Consider the following 23,989-nt stretch of genomic DNA (forward strand, 5'->3'; position numbering starts at 1 on the left):
ACACATCTGACAAGGGATAAAAGGTGGGATTTGAACTCAATCATCTGATTTTTAAATCCAGTGCTTTTTCCACTGTATCATACTTTAACCGTGGACATGATTTAATGCTTTTTAGTATTGATTGCCCCTAAAAAAATAAATCAGGGTAACAGTAAGGCAGAGCTAAAAGGAAAAAGAGATCTTTACAAGGGGCCTTAGAGAATCAAGATAAACTCCCTTAGTTGGAATTTATTTCTAAGTGATATAATAATTCACATTTTATATGTTTTACAATTTACAAAGCACTTTTCTAACAACCCTAGAACTTAAGTTTTCAGAGTATTACCACCCCTATTTTTTCAGTTCAATATCAGAGAGGGTAATTAACTTGCCTAAGGTCATACAGTTAAGTATAAAAGTTCAGGGATCTTTCCATGAAACCATAGCTGCCTCTCTAAATCTCAAGTCAGCTGTACTAACAATCTTTATATTTATCCTTGCCTAAATATGGGCTCCTAATTCCCCACTCCTACCAGCCAATCTGTGTTCAAGGAATAAAAATCAATTTCTTTATCAGTCTGAATAAAATAAAATTAGGAAAATAATTCAGTTTTTAGAAAGGGGAAAAAAGATTTTGGTCTAGTCAGTGGGAAAAAATCCACCATGAAATAAACTACAGATCTGTAAAGTATTCAGATAAACATAACGAATTGTATCCTGTAGAATGTAAACTCCTTGAGAGCAGGGATTGTTTCGTTTCATTTCAAGCATATAATAAACACTTAATAAGTGCTCTCATCCATCCATCTCTGAGCAAGAGGAGAAGGCACAAAGGATCTCCTTCTTTACATCAGAACATGATATTGGATTCCCTTCCTGCCCAAATAGTATGTTGGTTTCATGTCCATAATTCATCCCATTATTCTTTCAATAAACTGTAGTGACTCATCTTAAGATGAGTGGAAGAACTGAATTCTAGTTGACCATTGTACAATTGTGAATACAAAATCACTTAATATATCATGGTACCAATTTGTTAGGGTACCCAGAGAATTTAGAGTCTCTAGTTTACAAAGGAATTAAACTTACTGAATTTGTCCAAATGGCTGAATCACTAAATAATACAAGGAAAAGAGAAAAATCAACAAAAACCTAAGGAGACTAATTAAAAAGTATTGGGAAGAAGAGAAAGGAGGATGGTGGAAAAGGGGATTGAGCTACAGGACACATAGTCAACACAATAATTCCTGAAAATAAGTCAAAGCTATAACCTTGTGATTCCATTCTATCTACATCACAGATTTTTATTATGCACATATATAAACAACAGTTTTCATTTGGCTTTGGCGTTTTTTCCTTCAAAAAACCTCATCCAAATTATTAAAATTAAAAACTTACAAATAAGTGTTTGGGTGTATATACAGTTTTTACATAACAGCAAAAAGTCAGGATCAACATGATACAAGAACAAGCCTTCTGTCAGGGGTGATATGAAAATGGCCCATCCCCAGATTCTCTCACATGGACCCATTTTGCTCAGCAAAGCTCAGAACATGGTATTTCAGCAATAATGGCTCAGGTCTCTTGGCAGAAGTAACAAGAAGCTCCATTTAACAAGTACCTCCTTTAAGTAGGTGCTGGTAAATGCTTTTTGGCATTAAGATGTGCAAGTACAGTAGTAAAACTACATACAACACAGTGACCACCTTCCAGTGCTCTTGGGAGGAGCTAGTTACAAACAAGTTTTTTAAATGTTTCTGTCCCATCATCTTCTTCAGTGCTCACTTCCAAGATGCAAACTTTCTCTATACTCACCACATCGCCCATCTCTAAGGGCTGAAAACAACTCAAGATTCACAAAGCCTATAGGTCTGTGAAAATAATTTTCAATTGTTCTCAGTTAAAGAGATATTGCAACTTTAACTAACTATAGACAACCCTGGAAAGCTGGGGTCAGAATGTAACATTTTCTCTCCTAAGACACTTTGATTAGCAGACTTCTCTTCAATTGCAAACAAACAGCTCTCTTCTCTTAAGAATCTCTCCATCAAAATAGCTGCTCAGGAAGTTTATGGGCAGCACTATCAGGCCCAGAAATCTTAGTTATTAGGGAAAGGAAGTGTAGATAATAATAAAGAAGAGAAAGGGAAGGAGAGAATAAAATTATTATGGTATCAGACTGTCTCTCCAAAAGGATTTCAAGCAAAATACCACAGGAGATTCCTTATTTCTTTCATTTAAAATGTGTGACTATCCAGTAGTTTTCAGTTGGCATTAAAAAAAAATTCCCTGTATTAATGTCCAGCCAAAGGTATATTTAGCAGTTTACACGGAATTTTCTTTGAGAACCTGTTTTCTGGCCAAGAGAAAAGGAAGAATTTGGAATTTTCTAGTCATAGCTTCCTCAGAAGTTATCTCCTGTTCAGGAGAGAGAGATTACAGAAGAAAGAAACAAGACTTCCCCTTCTGTCCAGGAAAAAAAAGCAAAGGCTCATTGAGTGTGCTAGAGCTCAAAGCAGAAAAGCAATTCAACCAGCAACCCACTGAGCTTCCTCTTCAGCCTGGGCTTCTCAGGCTTTTACAGGCCACAGAATGAGGTTCTTTCCTTGAGGCCAGCGCTAGAAGTGTTGGTGATCAATAAAAGTATTGTCTGGAATAGTTTCCTAGGATTTTAACTGGAATAAAAAATGAAATCATTACATCTCCTCATATCCCACAATACAGACCGCATGGGACATCATTATTAAAAACTTGTTTCTCGGAAGCCAAACACTTAACAACAATTGGATTCCAGTTTGGCCACCTAGCCTTCTCCTTCCTGGGGATCTTGGAATGGGAATGGACATGTACATCCCTTTGCAACTGAGGGTTTTTTTCTTTCATCCAAAAAGAGGAACCAGAAGAGAAGTCCTAGGTGACCCATAGGGCCATGGGAGACCTCTGGCCAAATGCATTCTAGAGGTTATTTCTATTGGAGGAAGGACAGCTAAAATAATGTCATCCAATCTCAAAAAGTTGAGATAGCATCATTTTAAGATACCTCAAGATGGGAATGTGGAAATTCAGAAAGAAAGAGACAAGGAAAATGTCTGCTAAGCTCAAGGAGACTCTTTCTAGACCTAAGCTTAATGGTGAATAACTCATTTCTTCCCTGCTTTCAAGAAGGCAGAGAAGACAAATTCAGAATGGAATGTCCTCATTCTTAATTCATTTCTTCCTACGGATCTTGGGTTTCTTTACAGGTCGTAGATAAGGGTTATCAATAAGATTCTCCTCCCCAGTCCTGCTCCCTGACAAGGAAGTGTTCTGCTGTAGAACAGAGGCATTCTCTTTTTCTGCTCCTGATTCATCCTGTAAAACAAAAAACAACACAATTAACATAGAAGGCAATTCTAGCCAGAAGCAGAGAATAGAGATTCTCTGAAAACCAAATTCTTAAATAAGAAGTGTTAGTATCATTTTCATGATGTGATTAGAAATTCAGTTGTCAGAGGAACAGAATCCTATTTTTCCACCATTCCCAAACTACTATTTCTCTATTGGATGAAAAAAGATTTCAATCTATTATTGGTTAGTGGGATTAGAGATGGATAACTGCTTGAATAACTAATAAAAGTAGCAATGAATTCACAAGGATGGACAGGAAGCATCAAGGGACGTAGGAAATCCAGGCTACTTAAGGAAGGGAGAGACTTAAAAGACAAAGGCGAGATAAACTTGGCTATTCAACAAGACTAAAGGAAAGAGTATCATAATTTAAGAATCAGCTTTGGCTCTTCTCTCTTCCTCCATAGAAAGCAATAGTCAAGTCCAATTCTATCACTGAAATATCTTTCAGAATCATCCACTCCTAAGCATTCTCACATAGTTACCACTTTGGTTTAAATTGCTCATGATATTTTACCTTAACTACTACAATCACCTCATTACAGGTATGCCTACTTCTAGTCTTTCTCACATATTTCTACTACATTAACCACAACTCTATTAATATTACTCCATTACTCAAAAGACTTTTTATGATTCCCCACTGCCTGCCTAATAAAGGCCAAACTCCAGTATCTAACATTCAAGGTCTTCATAATCTGGTTCTAATCAGCCTTTCTAAATTCATGCCACATTAGTTCTACTCTTCAACATTATGCTTTAACTGACCTGAGCTCTCCACCCCAAGTGTCTGAAAGCATACCTCCTATGCTTCTGCTCAACCTGGAAGGGCCTCTGTCCCTTATTTTTTTCCTGTTGAATTTTTTTTTTTATTATAGCTTTTTATTTCCAAGATATATGCATGGGTAATTTTTCAGCATTGACAATTGCAAAACCTTTTATTTCAATTTTTCCCCTCCTTCCCCCCCATTCCCTCCCCCAGATGGCAGGTTGACCAATACATGTAGAATATGTTAAAGTATATGTTAAATACAATATATGTATACATGTCCATACAGTTATTTTGCTATACAAAAAGAATCGGACTTTGAAATAGTGGACAATAACCTGTGAAGAAAATCAAAAATGCAAGCAGATAAAAACAGAGGGTTTGGAAATGCTATGTAGTGGTTCACACTCATTTCCCAGAATTCTTTTGCTGAGGGTAGCTGGTTCTCTTCATTATTGAACAAATGGAACTGATTTGATTCATCTCATTGTTGAAGAGAGCCATGTCCATCAGAATATATCCTCATACAGTATCATTGTTGAAATACATAATGATCTCTTGGTTCTGCTCATTTCACTCAGCATCAGTTCATGTAAGTCTCTCCAGGCCTTTCTGAAATCACCCTGCTGATTATTTCTAAGGTCCCTTTCCCTTCTTTAAGATCTCTTGGGATATAAGCCCAATACAGACACTGCTGGATCAAAGAGTATGCACAGTTTGATAACTTTTTGAGCACAGTTCCAGATTGCTCTCCAGAATGGCTAGATGTATTCACAACTCCACCAACAATGTATCAGTGTCCCAGTTTTCCCACATCCCCTCCAACATTCATCTTTATCTTTTCCTGTCATCCTAGCCAATCCGAGAGGTGTGTAGTGGTATTTCGGAGTTGTCTTAATTTGAATTTCTCTGATTAATAATGACTTGGAGCACCTTTTCATATGGCTAGAAATAGTTTCAATTTCTTCATCTGAAAATTGTCTGTTCATATCCTTTGACCATTTATCAATTGGAGAATGGCTTTAATTCTTATATATTAGAGTCAATTCTCTATATGTTTCTTGGAAATAAGGCCTTTATCAGAACCTTTGACTGTGAAAATGTTTTCCCAGTTTATTGTTTCCTTTCTAATCTTGTCTGCATTAGTTTTGTTTGTACAAAAACTTTTCAATTTGATATAATCAAAATTTTCTATTTTGTAATCAATAATGATCTCTAGTTCTTCTTTGGTCATAAATTCCTTTCTCTTCCATAGGTCTGAGAGGTAAACTATTCTATGTTCCTTTAATTTACTTATAATCTCATTTTTTATGCCTAGATCATGAACCCATTTTGATCTTATCTTGGTGTCCTGTTGAAGTCTTACCCAGATCAAATGCCACTTCCTTTATGAAGACTTCCTTAATCTAAAGATTTTCCTAATCCTCCAAGTCAAAATGAGCTTTTTTCCCCAAAAACTCACATGTACCATCTCATGCATTCAATACATTCTAAATTTTATTGTTATTTGTATAAACATTTTCTTGCCTCTGTTAGGTTGCAAGAAACCAAATCTTATTATCTTTGCTATTTCCTCAATGTCTAGCACATACTAGACAATGAACATTTGCAGGATGTTGTTGAAGCCACAAGAACTGTGAAATGACCTAATACCACTTGGACTAATATTGGTATCATTTAGGGTAGATCTAGAACAATTTCTCATTCTCCTCATATTTGCAAAATAATAATAAAAAAAATACATAATTACATAGCTACAAAAGTAAAAAGTGCCCTAAAGCTCTATCGTTGGTAACACTTAAGATATAGGAAAAGGAAAAGAAAAAAAAAGGAGAGGAAGGAAAAAATGGGAATGGAGAATGGTAGCAGAAAGTGGTAGGGAACTACCAATTCTGGCCTCCCAATTCCCCTGCAATATTACAGCATCTCAATGCAAACCTTTACAGACTTCGAAATTTACCCCTAAATGAGCTAAGTTTTGTAAGGGTAGGCCTGTTTAGACATCCTTTGTTGTAACAGAAAACTGTGCCCCTATGATTAACATGCCACTTTGCTCACAAACTGAATTGATGAGAACACTCCTAAAACACAATTTGGAACTTTATCCTAAAATTTACTTTGACATAATCATATGACTACTAGACACACTGCCCCAAAGAGGTAACAGATAGAGGGAAAGAAACTACATTATCTGCAGTAGCTCCTTCTGCCAGTGCAGAGAATTGAAACTCATTTTCTATGAGTTCCCATCACCTGAGAATGAAATGAAAAAAGAATGTAATCAAATATTGTCTCATAATAAAAGACAAGTAGGAAAAATTCAGAGACAAATGAGAAGACTCATATGAAATGATACAGAATAAAATGAGTAGAACCAGGAAAAATAATTTACATAATAAAGGAAAACAAGTTTTGAACTCTAATCAACACAACAAGCAGGCAATTTTTTAGAAGTGAGAATAAAGCACATCTCCTTGAGCTTCTTGGTAGAAAGGCAATGAGAGATTCATTTTAAGACCTAGATAATATGTTGATTTACTCTGTTGGGCTATATTTATTTGTAACAAAGAAGGGTTTCTGTTTAGGGAGCTAGTGAAGAACTGGGTGATGAGATATTCAAATAAAAAAGGAAAAAAAGACCATCAATAAAACACTAAAAATACACAGAGAACAAAAAGAAGTTTAGAAGAAAGGCTTATCCACAGGACAATGTTGTTACTACCTTGTTCAATTCAATACACTTAAAAAAATAAACAGTACTCTCATGTTTTCAGAATTTATACTTGTTAATGGCTATTAAATTCATAATAAAAAATAATCTTTTTTTAAAGAACATACTACAAAATGCCAACCAGACGATGAAATTCAAGAGAACAAGGTGCTAGATATAAATTCCTCTTTTGCCTTCAGGCAAAAGATTTACCATTTGGCAACCCAGGTAGTTTGCTGTCAAAACAGACAAACCCAAGGACAGAGGATGTTGAAGGACGTAGAACCAAGTAGAGCAAGAGGAACAAACAGCTCTACAGAGAGCATAGTCCAAGGTGGCGTGGCTTAGGTCAAACAAATCTCTTGGGAAAGTTGTCTGGAGACAATGACAAATAGAAAAATAGGCAACAAGACACAGGGGCTGCAAAGGGGTCCCAGGCCAGTTTGTAAGGCATCACTGTGAGGTTCAGATCCTAGTTCAAAGATCACAACAGACCCAATTCGAAGAACCTTGGGCCTTCTATATAGAGGGAGGGAAGAGAGAAAGGAGAGAGAAAAAAAGCTCAGGAATAAAGCCATACAATTATTCTGAAAATTGTAATTTAACATTTGATTTTAATTTGTAAATAATCTAAGGATATCACAACAGCGCTTAAGATAATTAGAGACACTGAGATTCTATGGAGCAAGGTTAGAATTTATGCGGGAAAGATTCCAATCTTTGATTCCCAACCCCCCCCAGTTAATGTAAATTACCCTTTGACTCACAAATCCTGGTCCCTTTGAATTCCAATAGAAGATCCAGACCTGTCCCAGCCCCACCCAGATCTGAGCCAACTTTGGGGCTACACCCAAAAGCCCCTTGAGCTAAGTCTCCTATTATAAAAGGGCCTCTGGGAACCTCTCTTTGCAGAGATTCCAAACATGCCAGCCATGTGAGGACCCTCTGTCCACTGGACCCTCTGTCCAGTGCCCTCCTTAGCTCTACCTTCACCTATCTCCTACTTCTAAAAATAAACCTATTTTATCAATCTAGCTCTCTGGGCCAATAAATGCTTTTATTGGGAATTCCACGCCGCTACTAGACCTCATATACCGCCATATCCTTGCGCCGAATCCAAGGGGGTTACAGGGGAGCTCTGTTTGACTCCCTGTACCCCAAACCCGCCACTAGACCTAACTAAACTCTAATTTCATTTAGGTACCCCAAATCTAGACCTCAACATTCGAACCATATCTCAACAGAATCACTGCTACTGTGCAGTATCAGCACTACTATGTGTCAGCAAACCAAGCAAAAGAAAAAGGAGGAACGTGTAGAGTGATGGGGACACTATCTCATTTTTCTCCTCTTTCACATGATTCTCCTGGAAATTCCACTTTTTTTCTGATTTCTCCCATTGGGTAAGAGCATTATTTTTCTTATTAATCTCATCTATTCTCTTGGACAATGTCTTCTCTCTGAGAAGGCACGTAGGTAGGAAAGCCTCAGGGAGAAGCTATGAAGGAAATTAAGTGTCTGACTGAGAGAAGTAGGTCTGAACAATGCTGACAACTGAAGGGAGAGAGGCATTGGTATTTAAATTATATGGTATTTATATTATAACTTTTTAATTACCTTTTAATAACCTTTTTTGCCCCATAATTAATCTGCTAAGCAACTTGTCATCAGATAAAACAAAAACAAGCACTAGTAACTTACTCCCTCAATTATCACAAATTCCAAGTTAATATAATCCACAATAAGAGATTTTACTGTATTTAAAATATAAAAGCTAAGGATAATTATTTGCTCTAAATCACAGACTTTCAGGTCAGAATTTTAAAAGGAATTTAGCTGAATCTAAAAGAAATAAATCAGATAAAATGGGTTTCTGTGAAGAATGTGGGATGTCATTGCTGTAATTCTGTATCCCATTATCAGCAGCATCATTGCCACAGCTCTAGATGGAAAATCGGGGGAATTTTATGAGGTAGTCATCCAATCTCAGATTTTTTACATTTCACAGATAAGGAAACTTGAGGCCCCAAGAGAACAAAATGATTTGCTAAGGTCAAGGTAATATAACAGAGCCAAGATTTACTCCTAGGTTCTCTGACTCTAAATATAGTGTTCCATCTCTCCTATTCCACAAAGTCTTAGAGGCATCAAAGCCAAGTATCATTTCACCAGAGGTATTACATGTACCCTTTTCTTCCTTTAGGGAATTCTCCTAAGACTGCCATCCCAGAGGGGATTTTCCACTCTTACTTCAAATAACACATATACTTCCCTGCCTACCCAACAAGGTCACTGGAAGTGATTCTCTATCCCATGTGATGGTTGGGGGAAGCCCACCACAAAGTGGGCCTGGTGGCACATACCTACTGTAGGACTGGAAAAGGCCAAGTTCTGAGCTACGGATAGACGAAGGCCAATCAGATACCCTAACTAACTCTGACAACCCAGCCAACCTTTGTGGGAAGGGCCTGGCAGGCCTAAGTAGCAATGAGCCTGCAGAATGGGAAAGGGTAAACTCTGGTGAAGGCAACATACCGTACTGATGTGGAGAGGAAGGTTCTCTGTGTCTGTCTGCTCATCCTGTTCAGAAGAATCAGTCTCTTCCATCTGCTGCATCTCCAACTCAGAGGGCAGAAGGGCGGTCAGGTAGGGAATGGTAAATGGCCGGGCAGCAATCACTAAAGAAGGAATGAGATATTAGGGTATTTGGGGGAGTCATTGATGTTAGCATAGAACTTTGCAAGAAAATGAATTAACTATTTTTAGATGAATTCACTAGGACAGTCTTTCTGCTGATGGATAAGGGGAAATATAAATTGATAACACTCAATAGTCACAGAATCTGGAATTAAGAATCTCCCTCCATTACCTGATAATCAGCCCTGCTGATACTCAGGAGTACAGAAAGCTTCAAGGACATGGGATTTGAGAATTTTCAAGCATCAAATAAGCATCGAGAGGTACTGAAGGGAAAAAACTTAAAAAAATATATACACTTAAAGTGGTACAAAACATGGGACTTAGAATCAAGGAAGTCTTCGATTCAAATCTTGCCTTGGACTCTTACCAGCTGTGTGACCCTGAGAAGTTACTTAATTGCTGCCTGCCTCAGTTTCCTTATCTATAAAATATGAATAATAGCACCTATTTCTCAGGGTTGTTGTAAGGATTCAAATGAGATAGTTTACAAACTTTAAATCACTATACAAATGCTAGCAATTATTTATTAAAATAAGCATAAATAAAATCATAAAATGTCAGAGATCAAAGGGACCTCTGCAATATCCATTCCAACATCCTCATTTTCTAGATGAAAAAACTAAGGCCTAAAGAGGGAAAGTTTGCTCAAGCTTACATAGAATGAAAAATTAGGTTCTTGACTCCCTATTCAGTCTGTCTGTCTGTCTGTCTGTCTCTCTCCATCCCTCGACCCCACCCAATATTAGAAAACCTCTACAGTAACTTTAGTGTCCCTATAACCTGCAAGGTTCAGGAGTGATATCATGCCAGCCCTCTTTCCTCCCTTCCTCTACCAGAAGTGAACCATATATAACACATTCTCACTTCTGCTGAAGGTTGTGTGAAGAGCTGGAAAAGAAAAATCTGGGGGTCTTAGATTATTCTGAGGCAAAAAGATAAAATAAAAAAGATTATTTATGGAAAAAAAAAAAAAGCAAAAGATTTTTCATTTCCTCCTGCTCAGATCTAGAGGGAGGAAAAATGGCATCCTCAGTCCTATTCCCAGATGGCAAGAAAACACAAGTCCATTCAGGGGAGTGATTCTCACATGGAAATGTGCTGACATCATCTTTGAAAAGACTCTGTGTCTCGCCTGTCTTGGCCATAAAACGAGTAAGTGCCCGTTCCACATCACGCCTCTGTGATGCCGCCTTTTCCCGAAGGACCTGGTAATCTGACACAAGTTCGCGGTATGTCTAAAGAAAGAAGAGGAAAAGATGTTAGAGCATAAAAAAATTTCATCTTGCTTTATTGGGTCCCTATCCTTTTCCATCTGTGTTTCTTCCGACCTTCAGACAAATTTTGTTGCTGTTAATCAGGTCTATTAGGGACAGTTGAGGGTAAAAATCCATCTCTTTCATTACACACACAAAAAAAATGCTGGTCCATAATCTATGCCAGTGGTCTCCAAAGGAGAAGTCATGCAAAAAATTAAAAATTAAAGGGGTATTTATCAATTGGACAAAATGTACATAAATGCAATCGAATTTTACTGTGCTATAAGAAATGACAAAGATAATTTTGGAGAAAATCAGGAAGATTTGTATGATACAGAGTAAAGTGAGCAGAACATTACAAAGTGTACAAAATTGTACAATGATAATGTTATATAAACAACTATGAACAACTTAAGAACTCAGTGACCAACCATGATCCTAAAGGATTTATAATGGACTATAGGGTCAACATTAGTCACAGAAACACAAAATGTGAAAATTGAAAAGGACTTCAGCAGCCCTCTAGTCCATACGATACCAAAAGAATTTCTGATATGATAGACCTTTGCTTGAAGACTGCCAAGAAGCGGAATCCCAGGCCCTTTCAAGGCAGTCCATTATATTACTGGCCAGCACATTACATTAGGAAGTACTCCCTAAGAATAGGCTTAAACTAGCGTCTCTGTACTCATTTCTCAGAACTGGTTTAATTCTTGCAATTCTAATACAGCTGCCGTGTCCCCAAAGGCTTCTCTTCCCCGACTCCTTAAACTGATCCTCACAGGTCATAGACTTCAGACCCTTCACCATGGTAGCTGTCCTCCTTTGGACATGCTCCAGTTTACCAATATCCTTCTTAAACTTGAGTGCCCAAGAATGAACACAATATTCATTAAGAAAGATTGGATCCTCAACTTCCCCTATGTAAAATGTTCTATTCTTTCTATTGCAACCTGAGATTGCATCAGCTCTTGGGGCTGCCACATCACATTGTGGCTCACTGAACTTAAGAATCCACAAAAATGCCCAGATATGTCAACAGAACTCCTGTCTATATATCTTTCCCTTTATCTAATATAAGATGTTGCAGAGTTGATTTTTTATACCCAAGAACAAGACTTTATATTGATCCCTACTGAATTTCATATATAATTAGATTCAACCCAAGGCTCCACATTATCAAGATCCTTTTAAATGCTGAGTCTGTCATGCACAGGTTTAGCTTCATGTCATCTACAAATTTGATGAACATATGCCTTTATCCAATAAGCTTTTTTTAGTTTATCTAAGTCATCTTTATCTCAATTTATTAAAATTTCTATTTTTGTTTAAGGTTTATAATATACATGATTTTCCTAACTGGGAACTCTGAATTACTGATTGTATTAATAACTTTGATTAAAAACTCTATAAAAGAGATGAGAAAGTGACCTTGAAAACCTGAAAGTCATTATATTATTTCAGGTTAAGAGTAAACTAGCTTTTTGATAGAATATAGCCACTTAAATTTCTAGCCTCCAAAGAGAAAGGAAGGAGATGAAGCCTTAAGGAGATTGAGCTCCATTCCCTTTTAGAAGGAAGGAGGTAGTTAATAGAACCAAGCACTTTCTGATGCACAACCCAGTGGGGTTACATACACAAAATTTATAAATAAGCAAACATACACATGATGGAAGTGTGAGTGTGCATGCTAAAAAATGTTTTATTACTAGAAATATATGACCAAAACAGAGAGCACAGATTTATATTAGTTCCAACACTATCATTAAAAAGGAGTAGTAAATAATTTCCAGAGATAAATAGTCCTCTGTGGGAGTGTTTACGACAATATATTCCAAGGAAAAATAAAATTTCTAATTAGTACAAACCAAAATTTCAAACCAAATTTCAAGAGTAAAGACACACAGAGAGGACATTTATCAAATGAGCATGGCTCAATGGAAGTATAACGTACTATTTTTTGCTTTTATATTTATAGATACATACACATATGGAAGCAAAACTTAGTATTTTTTCTTTTATATTTATAGATTATATATATAGATTTATAGATATATACACATATCAACATGTATAAACACACCCACACACACAAACACACAGATATATCTATTTTTATCAGAATGTTAGATACAACCAACTCTCAATTTACCTGCCCCATCCACTCAGACTCTTCCCAACAATCAAGAGAAAAAAGGAGTCAGGGCTCCTGCTAATACATTTTTCAATTATAAAGACTTTCAATGCACATCTGTGGACTAGATTTGCAATTTAATCATAATTTTAAAATACTATTTCATGGGCAAATGCATTATGAGTTCCACTAATAACCTAATTTATAAACCAATATTTGAAAGATAACCTATTCATAAACTGGGAGTTACAAGTGACCAGAAACGGACCTATTGCTTAAGAGGCTATCAAGTTCAACTTACTTACCGGTGTTTTGATGTACGTGTGGGGATCAGGGAATTCAGGAAAGTGGCTAGGGATATGAGGTGGGTGAGACTTGTTCTGTCCAGCAGTCAGGGCTTTGGGAGTCACAGGCTGATTGGTGACTGGTGCTGCAACAGAATTACAGACTCATTCACTGACTGCTCCTTCCATTGGGTTCTAGTTACCCAAAGTTTTTCCTTCTTAGGATAAAACTACTGACCAATGTCTCTTGCTTTTAAAACAATGGGTAGACTGAAGAAATGCAACTAAACAACTTTTGATTGCCTGAAAAACTGGCAAAACTTAATTTTTTAAACTATTATAGTCACAGAAGATTCTGGGAAAATGGTGGAGTGGGTTGAAATTTCAAGCTCTCATTATTGTTCTGTAAGAAATGACCAACAGGATGATTTCAGAAAGGCCTGGAGAGACTTACACGAACTGATGCTGAATGAAATGAGCAGGACCAGGAGATCATTATATACTTCAACAACAATACTATATGATGACCAGTTCTGATGGACCTGGCCATCCTCAGCAACGAGATCGACCAAATCATTTCCAATGGAGCAGTAATGAACTGAACCAGCTACGCCCAGAGAAAGAACTCTGGGTGATGATTAAAAACCATTACATTGAATTCCCAATCCCTATATTTATGCCCACCTGCATTTTTTATTTCCTTCACAAGCTAATTGTACAATATTTCAGAGTCTGATTCTTTTTGTACAGCAAAATAATGGTTTGGTCATGTATACTTATTGTGTATCTAATTTATATTTTAATATATTTAACATCTACTGGTCATCCTGCCATCTGGGGGAGGGGGTAAGAGGTGAAAAATTGGAACAAGAGGTTTGGCAATTGTTAATACTGTAAAGTTACCCATGCATATAACCTGTAAATAAAAGGCTATTAAAAAAAAAAAAAAAAAGAAATTTCAAGCTCTCCAGATTTCCCCCACAAATAGAATAAATTTAGACTGGTGAAAAATCAAGACTTAGAGGAGAATAGGGGTCCTCCAAATCCTGAGATAATTTGAAAAAAGACCCCCAGCCGAGTGATTAACCTCTCTAAAGTGCAAACACCTCTAGGCTAGCTCCCAGAAAGAGCAAGTAGGGACCCCTTGGGATAGCTAGGTATAGCTGGAGCTGAAGCAGGGACCATAAAGACTTTCACCTCCCAGACTGTTTGTGGAATCTGAATCTAAGTCCAGGAAGAATAAGTGAACCTCAGCTGATCCAGAACAACAGGCCCCGCTGTGCTGCTGAGAAGTGGAACTAGTACCAAGTGAGTACAGAGGCAGTGAGGCAGGGAAGCTGTTGGCTGGGGACATTTGCAGGAGGGTGGAGCTCTTGGTTTGGGATTCTTGGTCAGAATGGAGAGCTGAAGAGAAGCTTGAGGTAGGGGGGGGGTTCCATTAATACTTCCAATTTAAAAAAAAAAAAAAAGAACTGGCAAAGAAGAAAGAATCCCACCACTGAAACATATTATGGGAAAAGGGAAGACCAGGATTCATTTCAGAGGACACTTTAATAAAAGAATACCATAAAATGGCTCCCTGCCCAGAGAGAATTTGTAGAACTCAAAAAAAAGAATTTAAAAATCAAATGACAGATATTGAGGAAAAACTAAAAACACAAAAATTAAATCCAAGAAAAACAAGATTATGAAAAAGAAGTTAAGACACTAAAAAGGGAAATATATTTCAAAGATGAAAAAAATTCTTTGAAAATTAGAATTGGACAAGAGGAAGCTAGTGAAGCTATAAGAGACCAAGAAATAACAAAACAAATTATAAAGAATGAGAAACAGAACAGAATGTGAAACATCTCATATGAAAAACATATCTGGAGAATAGATCAAGAAGATAAAATATAAGATTTATTGGACTGCCAGAAAGTTGTGACCAAAAAAAGAACCTTGACACAATAATACAGGAAATAATCCAAGAAAATGGTCCTAGAGTGATATAACATGAGGAGAGAACAGAAACAGAAAAAATCCACTTATCACAATCTCAAAGAGATCCTTTGTGGAAAACACACAGAAATATTATTGCCAGATGAAAGAGAAAATTTTGCAAGAAACAACAACAACAAAAAAACCAATTCAAATATGCTGGAGCTACAATTAGAATTGTACAAGACTTGGCAGCAGCTATAATAAAAGACTACAGTTCCTGGGATCATATCTACTGACAATCAAAAGAACTAGGCCTGCAGCCAAAAATATCATATCCAGCAAAATTATCTCTAATTTTGAATGAGAAAAATTGGACATTCAACAAACTTGCAGATTTTCAGGATTTCTTTTTATCAACCAAACCCAAACTTAATAGAAAATTTAACATATAAGAACCAATATCAAAGATCAATTTCAAGAAACTTAGCATGAACAAACTATTTAAATGTGGACAGAAGTTTATTTTTTTTTTTATTAATATATCCTATATGTTTAAGATTCACTTAACAATAAAGTAACTCAAAAGAAATATTGGGAGTTAAGGTAAAAATAGTAATCATGTCATACAAATGAGATGCAGAGGAAGAATATAAGAATTATTAGAGGGATGACGAGGGTTCATAGTTCTGAAAACCTATTCATATCAGGAATGGTAAAGAAATAAAAGAAGCGGGGCAGCTAGGTGGTGCAGTGGATAGAGCACCAACCCTGAAGTCAGGAGGATTTCAAATCTGGGCTCAGATACCTATACTTAATATTCCTAGCTGTGTGACCCTGGGCAAGTCACTTAACCCCAACTGCCTCGGAAAAAAAAGGGGGGGAGGAAAATGGACAGATGGAGAAGCAAAGTGTTAGGGAAGAAGACAAGGGAAGGATTCTTGTGGGGGGCAGGGGAAGGTTAAGTTATAGCAAGCAAGTTATGGACCAGAATTTAATTAAAGACTCAGCAGAGATAGAAAAGAAATGTGTGTATATGTGGGGGGAGGGGGGGAGGGAGTGTATATGTATAACTACATATATATATATATATATATATATATATATATATATATATATACACACACACACATACTTGACTGTACTTGCTTGGAGGGAAAAAAGAATAAAGTACATAAGGTGTTCAGCAGAGAACCAAAGAACAATTTACAAGGAAGTAAAGAAAAAATGGACATTTATGAATATAATTTCTTCTACAAATATATATACTATATTGATCTGGGAATTTGTTGTTATGTATTTTGAATCCTCTCTGATGTTCTGCTGGACACATGACATGTTTTCTTTTGTTTTTCTTTATTTTGTTTTGTATTCCTTTTCTGTTTTTCTTTTTTTCTTACTGTTTTTTTTTCAAATAAAATAAAATTTTAAAAATTAAAATAAAAATAAAAATAAAAAAATGATAAAATTTAAAAAGTAAAAATTTCTTATATTCATTTTAAACATCTCTTTTAAAATTTTGTGATAAAGGGTTAAAAAAAAATTAGGTAAGAATTGAACGTATAATTTCCCTAAATGGAAACTCCCTACATGTTAGAAGATCTTTATCAAGTATCCACAGACCCCTAAGATAGTCTGTGGAAAGATTTCAGGGGAAGAGATCTGTGAATTCAGATATGAAACAAAATTACATCCTTATTTTCATTAACTTCTTCTTTCAAGTATTAAAAACATTTTTCTGAGGGGTCCACATGTCTCCTCAGACTGTCAAAGGGTTTCATGACACCAAAAATATTAAGAACCCATGCTCTATGTAATGGAAGCCAGCACCTTCTCTGAAACTTGTAGTCTATAATACACTGTTGGTGGAATTGTGAATACATCCAGCCATTCTGGAGAGCAATTTGAAACTATGCTCAAAAATTTATCAAACTGTGCATACCCTTTGATCCAGCAGTGCTATTACTGGGCTTATACCCCAAAGAGATACTGAAGAAGAGAAAGGGACCTGGGTATGTGCCAAAATATTTGTGTCAGCCCTCTTTGTAGTGGCTAGAAACTGGAAAATGAATGGATGCCCATCATTTGGAGAATGGTTGGGTAAATTGTGGTATATAAATGTTATGGAATAATATTGTTCTGTAAGAAATGACCAGCAGGATGAATACAGAGAGGCTTGGAGAGACTTACATGAACTGATGCTAAGTGAAATGAGCAGAACCAGGAGATCATTATATACTTCAACAACGATACTGTATGAGGATGTATTCTGATGGAAGTGGATTTCTTTGACAAAGAGAAGATATAACTTAGTTTCAATTGATCAATGATGGACAGAAGCAGCTACACCCAAAGAAAGAACACTGGGAAATGAATGTAAATTGTTTGCATTTTTGTTTTTCTTCCCAGGTTATTTCTACCTTCTGAATCCAATTCTCCCTGTACAACAAGAGAACTGTTCGGTTCTGCCCACATATATTGTATCTAGGATATACTGTGACATATTTAACATGTATAGGACTGCTTGCCATCTGGGGGAGGGGATGGGGAGGGGGGAGGGGATGGAGGGGGGAGGGGAAAAGTCGGACCAGAAGTGAGTGCAAGGGATAATGTTGTAAAAAATTACCCTGGCATGGGTTCTGTCAATAAAAAGTTATTAAAAAAAAAAGAAAGAAAGAAAGAAAGAAAGAAACTTGTAGTCTGATAGTTTTTAAAAATCTGGTTAACTATTTAACACTTTCTTCAAGAAAGATACTTTGTAGGTGGGTAAGGGTATATGTATCTAATGTCAAAAAGAATTTGTATCAAATTATTATAACTTATTTTTAATATAGAACAAGTAAGAATCCTGAGAGGTTTGGTCTAAGCACTCAGTAACTGGAGGTATATGGAGTTCCTGCCAACCTTTCTCAGAACTGCCTTCTCCCCACCCACCCCCAACTCTGCCTAAGTGTTACTGTAGTGACACAGCTATACTAAGAAAAAGGCAAGCTGGAGAAGCTGCTACCCTCTCTCCTTCTAGGTCCCTAAGCAATAGACAGAAAGTGAATCAGAAAGGGTCACTGACTCATTTTACATGAAGTGAATGAGAAGGATCACTTTCACTGATTCCTCAGGAGTGAAGGATTTAAAACCATGGTAGCATATTTCTATAGAGTATGAAATAAAATGTAATCGATTCCCTTTGCCTCATGCCAAATCAAGCCAACCACTTCTAGATGGTCAGGCTACTATATTCTTCCTCTGGGCAAGTACACAAACAGTACTTTTGTGTGGCTCTTATTGTACTTTTAGTTCAAGACAGAATCAGTTTCCCCTTCTGATAACTACAATTTCACATAATGACCCTTTCTGTCTACATTGTAGACAATCCTTCTAAGAACAACCTACGTGCTGTGATGACCATCCTCTGGGACCGTTTAGCGTATGCAGGGAGAGTTTCCACATTGAAACCTAAAGGAAAGAAAAATAAAATCACTGTACAGACCTCCAGAAATTATCATCCAGAAGGCAAAAGAATCTGTCTGGAGTATCTTATTCTAGAAACACATCAACAATGCTATTACTTGGCAGAAACTCTAAAATTAAAGATAAAAGTCTTCATTATCACTATATGGGGATAATGGCTTCAGAGGTGCCAATTCATGACAAATCTGGATGGCTACAAAGAAACGTGACAATAATAGCTGCTCACATTTACATGTGTCTGATAGGCACTATGTATTTTCCACTCAGCTGGAACTAATGACCATATTTTACATAATTATTCTTCGAATAGTACTCATTTTTTTCATGCTTTGCTTTATTCATTATTTCCACTAAATAGGACCTGTTGCTGGTCAGTCATTTTCCAGTTGTGTCTGATTCTTTATAATCCCATTTGGCGGAATCTGGAGTACTCTGCCATAACCTTCTCCAGCTCATGTTACAGATGAGGAAATTGAGGTAAACAGAGTGCAATGACTTGTCCAGGGTCACACAACTAGTAAGTGCCTGAGGCATGAACTCAGTAAGATATACCTTCCTAACTTCAGGCATCTTATCTATTGTGCCACTTGGCTGTCTCAATTGGAACTTAGCTGATTACAAAGTGCTGAAGTAGAGCCAGTTCAGGTACTCTCACTTCATAGATAAGTTGAGGCCTAGATAAATTATGTGACTTGTCTACACAAGTTGTCACATGGTTTCTATATATGACAGCTGCTCCTCTAAGCAAAGCGCGGTGGATGCTATCCCCTAACTGTGAACCATCAAGGGACTAAAGGCGATCTAGAAGGCACTTCCCTCCTTCCCACAATCACTCACCAATCAAGTCACTATGTATACAATGAAACATGAAACTTACCCATCTCAACAAGCGTGACCACAATATCTGAGAGTGTGGGCTGTGTCCTGGCCGTGTGCTCACAATAGGACTTAGCACTCCTCCCGATTTCTGAAAGGTCTAGGAAAATAAACAAATAAATATAAGTATATGGTCCAATATCAGCAATGGACATTTTAGTCTCTTCTGCCTGATGCCAAGTGCTCACAAGAGATGAAATAAGCTTCCAATGATTCCACAAAGCTCAGTGAACAGAACAAAGTGGATGCAGGGCTATGGTGAAGATCTGCCACAAACTTATCCTAAGTAAGTAAATCATTTCCCCTCAGTATCTTCATCTGAAAAATGTTTATACATTGTACCATGTCATTATCTGAATGATTCCATTTGTCCAAGTCTCTGGCTACTCAACGGGACCATAAACTCTTTGATGTCAGGGACTAGGCCTCCTTCTTTTGACATCTCTAAAGCTAATAGTCCAGTACAAGATATACTTTAATACTCAGAGTACCGATGATTTCAATTTGTGGACAAACTTTCTCAGGGTAGTTGCTGGAAGGAAATCTCCATATGTAAGGTGTGTGTGTGTGTATGGAGATGATAAGTTACCATCTACTTGATTCTTTTCTATTAGCTAGAAATTCAATAAATATTTATTACATACTCTACATACAATGCATTGTGCCAGGCTTGAGAAAACATAGAGATAAATGAGACATGGTGTCTTCTGTCAAAGAGTTCAATTTCCTAGAGACATGAGAACTACATAAGTAATAAAATGTAAAATTGAACACTACATGTGTATAACGCAAGTACAAAAGAAAATAGTATGTGAAGGATGAAAACACTTTCTAAATGTAAAGACAAATGCCAGCTTCATGAATAAAAGTAGCATTTGAGCTGGATTTTTGAGCTGGATTTTGAAGAACAGCAAGATAGGGACTTGTGGAAGAATATGAAGAGATTCCACACTTAGGAAAGGCACCAACGCAGAAAAATTAGTTCTATGTAGAGAAGAAGGGGAGGGAGAAAAATAAGTGGTTAACTTAAATAGCATTTGCTATTTTGCCTAATTTGCTAATTGCTTACTATGTGCCAGATACTGTGCTAGGCACTGTTTGGCTACAGCACACAATACATGACAGCAAACTGGTGATACAATAAGACCTGAGTTCAAATTTAATCTCAGAAGTTTATTAGCTATGTGATCCTGGGCAGGCCACTTAACCTCTCTCTGACTCAGTTTCTTCATGTATAAAATGAGGGTAATAATAGTGCCTCCCTTCCAGGATGGTTGTGAGGATCAAATGAGATAATTGTAAAATACTTAACACAGTGCCTGGCACAGAATAAGCTCTATATGAATGTTATCTATTATTAATAGCATGATATGAATTTAGTCAGACAAGTTGTAGAATGTCATAGAAAAAAAAAAAGACAACATGTGAAGAAAGTCACTCTATATTTTAATCCTGCCAATCTACAACCCACAGGAGACAGCTCATCAATATGTGGTTATATTAGAATTTTGTCTTTAACTTCATCCTTTCTAATATTTGTCCCCTCAGAAGATGATATGACTGTCAATTCTGTGACCATAATCACTGAAAAAAAACATTGAGAATTTCCTAATAGGAAGGAATAAGCAATGAGTTTTAAGAGGTCTTTACACTTTGAATTCTTATCTAGGATTATTTTATTCAGTTAATTAGGGAAATAATAATTTCTGTTCAGACCACAGGGTCTTCCTCTTATGTATGTATGTATGTATGTATGAATGACAAGGTGAAAGAGATTATTCTTTGCCTAATTGCTACTTCAGCCATAATCCCTGAATGGGTGTGAACTCAATCAACCTGAGAACAGTTAAAGACCTTAGTTTAAAAAGATCAAAGTCTCCCACTGAATCCTGGGCCATCTCCAGTCCTGATCTATATCTGGCCCCTGGATCCATATGGCTCTCGAGGAGAAAGTAAGGTGGGTTACTCTGCACAACCCTCCTTCATTTAAATCCAACTCACTTGTATGTCATGGCATCATCTTCCTGAGTCATGGTCCTCTTTGTGAACAAAGGACAAACAACAAGAATAACTGAAAAAGTCTAACAAAGAGTCTCATTGCCACAAGTTTCTCCTTACTCTCATCCATCCTCCACTCAATTGCCAATATAATCTTCCTAAAAGAGCAGATGTGACCATGTCACCTCCCTAGTCAATAACCTCAACTGGCTCCCTCTCACCTTCAAGATCAGAAACAAAATCCAGCCTCAGACTAGACTAACCTAGGCTATGCTTTACATTTTACCTTGCCAATTATCCTGTTAATGCCAAATACCCCATCCTCCTTACCCCCACCTTCCTCTTTTTCCATTTATTGATCTAGGAACAATAATCAATAGTATCATAGCTTTTGGAAAGTGCCAATTCATTATTCTAATAACTCCCCAGACCATGACTCCCTTAACTGGCCACCATCTTCTAATAAGACCCTGCCTATCTTCCTTTATTATAGAATGCAAATTCTTGAGGACAGGGACTCTTATTTTTTACATCTGTATCCCTGGTGCTTAACATAGTGCTTTCCATATACAGCAAATGTTTAATAAATCTGTATTTGTTCATTCATTTACTAAATCTTAGTTACTTCATAAGCTTCTATGTTAGAGAAAAATAAATTACTTGTTGACCAAGCTTTTGCTGAGTACATCCAAATTAAACTAAGTAGAGCCTTATATCTGAAAAGACAAAAAATCCAGAGCTTATAATCCATCAGCATAGCTATTGAAAAAATTTAAACCAACCTGAACCACAAAGAAATTTCACGGAGATAGGTACATAACTTTCAAAAAATGTGAATGGACTGACTTTGCATAGAGCAGCTAGTATTCCTCTATACTCACAGCTTTGTAACATCTCAGTTAATGTTTCCACAGATGCTTTCTCAGCACTCTCAAACCCAGCCTCTGTCAGCAAGGAGCTCACAACTACCTGCAAGGTCCGCCTCCGTGCCAGGTAGTAGTTGTCTGCAGGGGTGGTGGCCTGCTTGCTTCCTGATCTCTATGTGAATTAAAAGGAAAAAAAGGAAGCATGATTTTAGTTCACATATTAAAGATATAATCACGCGCACATTTTACAAAAACATATAACTGACCATCCAAGACAGAAAGGAGAGAAAGATAAATGACTATCAACATCTTCCCCTTTAAAATGCAACAACTGTTACTCAGAATTCTGCTTCTGGCTGACTAGCTTAATAATTATTGAGTGTTCAAGAGATGCTGAATCTTGGAAGCCTGATGATTCTTTCCCTCAGCAAACAATGAGAAACACTTATTTAAAAAAAAAAAAAAAAAAAAAAAAGGAGGGCTTGGATTTTATTGCCTCTATGTTCCCTTCAACAACTAAGGTTTTCTGATATTAGGAAATGAGACAGGACTTAGTGGACAGAGTTAAGAAAACCAAATTCAATTTCAGTTCAATTTCAGTTCAAGTTCAAATCAGACTTCAGGCACTTCGTAGCTCTGACTCTGGGTAAGTCACTTCGCCCTTTGCCTGTCGTCTCATCCGTAAAATGAGATAAAGGGAATGGCAAATCTCCAGTGTCATTGCCAATAAAATCCCAAAGGCAATCACGAAGAACCAGTCAAGCCTGAAACGGCTGAACAACAACAGTAACACCGATTCTTTTCCCCTCAAACTGGCCGAAGAGCTAGCTAAAGGTAGCAAAACGTCTTTTTAGAACAAGATCCACATTGAAAAGCCCTTTTAAATCCCCCACCAGGTAGTTTTCCGATTGGTCAAATATCGGACCAATAAAGAGAGAAGAGAAAGCAGTTTGAGCCAATTAGGGGCTTTCTCCGGAATCCCCGCCTCCTGCTGGGAACTGGCCAATTGAGAACTCCGGTCGCCTAGGGCTGAGAGGTGGGGGGAGGGGTGCGCCAGGAGAGGCCTTTGCCCCGGCCAGAGTCACTCAGTACGGGAACTTATTCCAGCGTCTCTGCCCTCCAATTTTCAGGCTAGTTCGTTTTGCCGAGGCCTGGGACGAAGCCGTCATTCCCTTGATACCCCCTTCTTTGGTCCTTACCGCTCCTGAGCCACCGGCTCCGGCAGTTGCGGCTGTGTCAGCCATCTTGAATACCTGAGAATGCTGCATGTGCGCAGGGCAGCCTGGGAACTGTAGTTCGAGGCGGAAGCAGGGGCAGCGTAGGGAGGGGAAGGAGGACTGAGAGGTGGGGGAGTCGGGTTCACAATTCCAGTGGGTGTTATGGTGGGTGTGGCCAGAGTCCGTGGCTTCACGTGGCCTTCCACTGCAAGGAGAGCATCCAGGCTTAGGCAACTTCGCGGGGAAAGCCCACAAAATGCGCCCTCAGGTGACGGCAGAAAAAGGGAGCTTAGATACGTTTTGTTCACTTACACCCCTGCTGCTTCTTAGTCTCGCAGAGCAGAAGACCTCAAGCGTCCCAGGATCACAGACAGGTCTTGCATTTGAGGGTACGGAATTCTTAACCTCTGCGTATGTGTATGTAT

The 23,989-nt window shown here is 37.4% G+C and overlaps 1 protein-coding gene across 1 annotated transcript; it reads right to left on the reverse strand.

Moving 5' to 3' along the window:
- Window positions 1-1,257: 1,257 nt before the first annotated feature.
- Window positions 1,258-23,614, reverse strand: TAF8 (TATA-box binding protein associated factor 8). The gene is made up of 8 exons (XM_031964859.1): window positions 23,547-23,614; window positions 22,363-22,519; window positions 19,485-19,583; window positions 18,530-18,592; window positions 13,241-13,365; window positions 10,633-10,780; window positions 9,381-9,523; window positions 1,258-3,330 (listed from the first exon to the last, which is right to left on the reverse strand). The coding sequence occupies exons 1-8, from the start codon at window positions 23,589-23,591 to the stop codon at window positions 3,187-3,189; spliced, it is 924 nt and encodes a 307-aa protein (XP_031820719.1). The 5' UTR covers window positions 23,592-23,614; the 3' UTR covers window positions 1,258-3,186.
- Between the last annotated feature and the right edge of the window lie 375 nt (window positions 23,615-23,989).

Source organism: Sarcophilus harrisii, chromosome 4, assembly GCF_902635505.1.
Source record: "Sarcophilus harrisii chromosome 4, mSarHar1.11, whole genome shotgun sequence".
Lineage (NCBI taxonomy): Eukaryota > Metazoa > Chordata > Mammalia > Dasyuromorphia > Dasyuridae > Sarcophilus > Sarcophilus harrisii.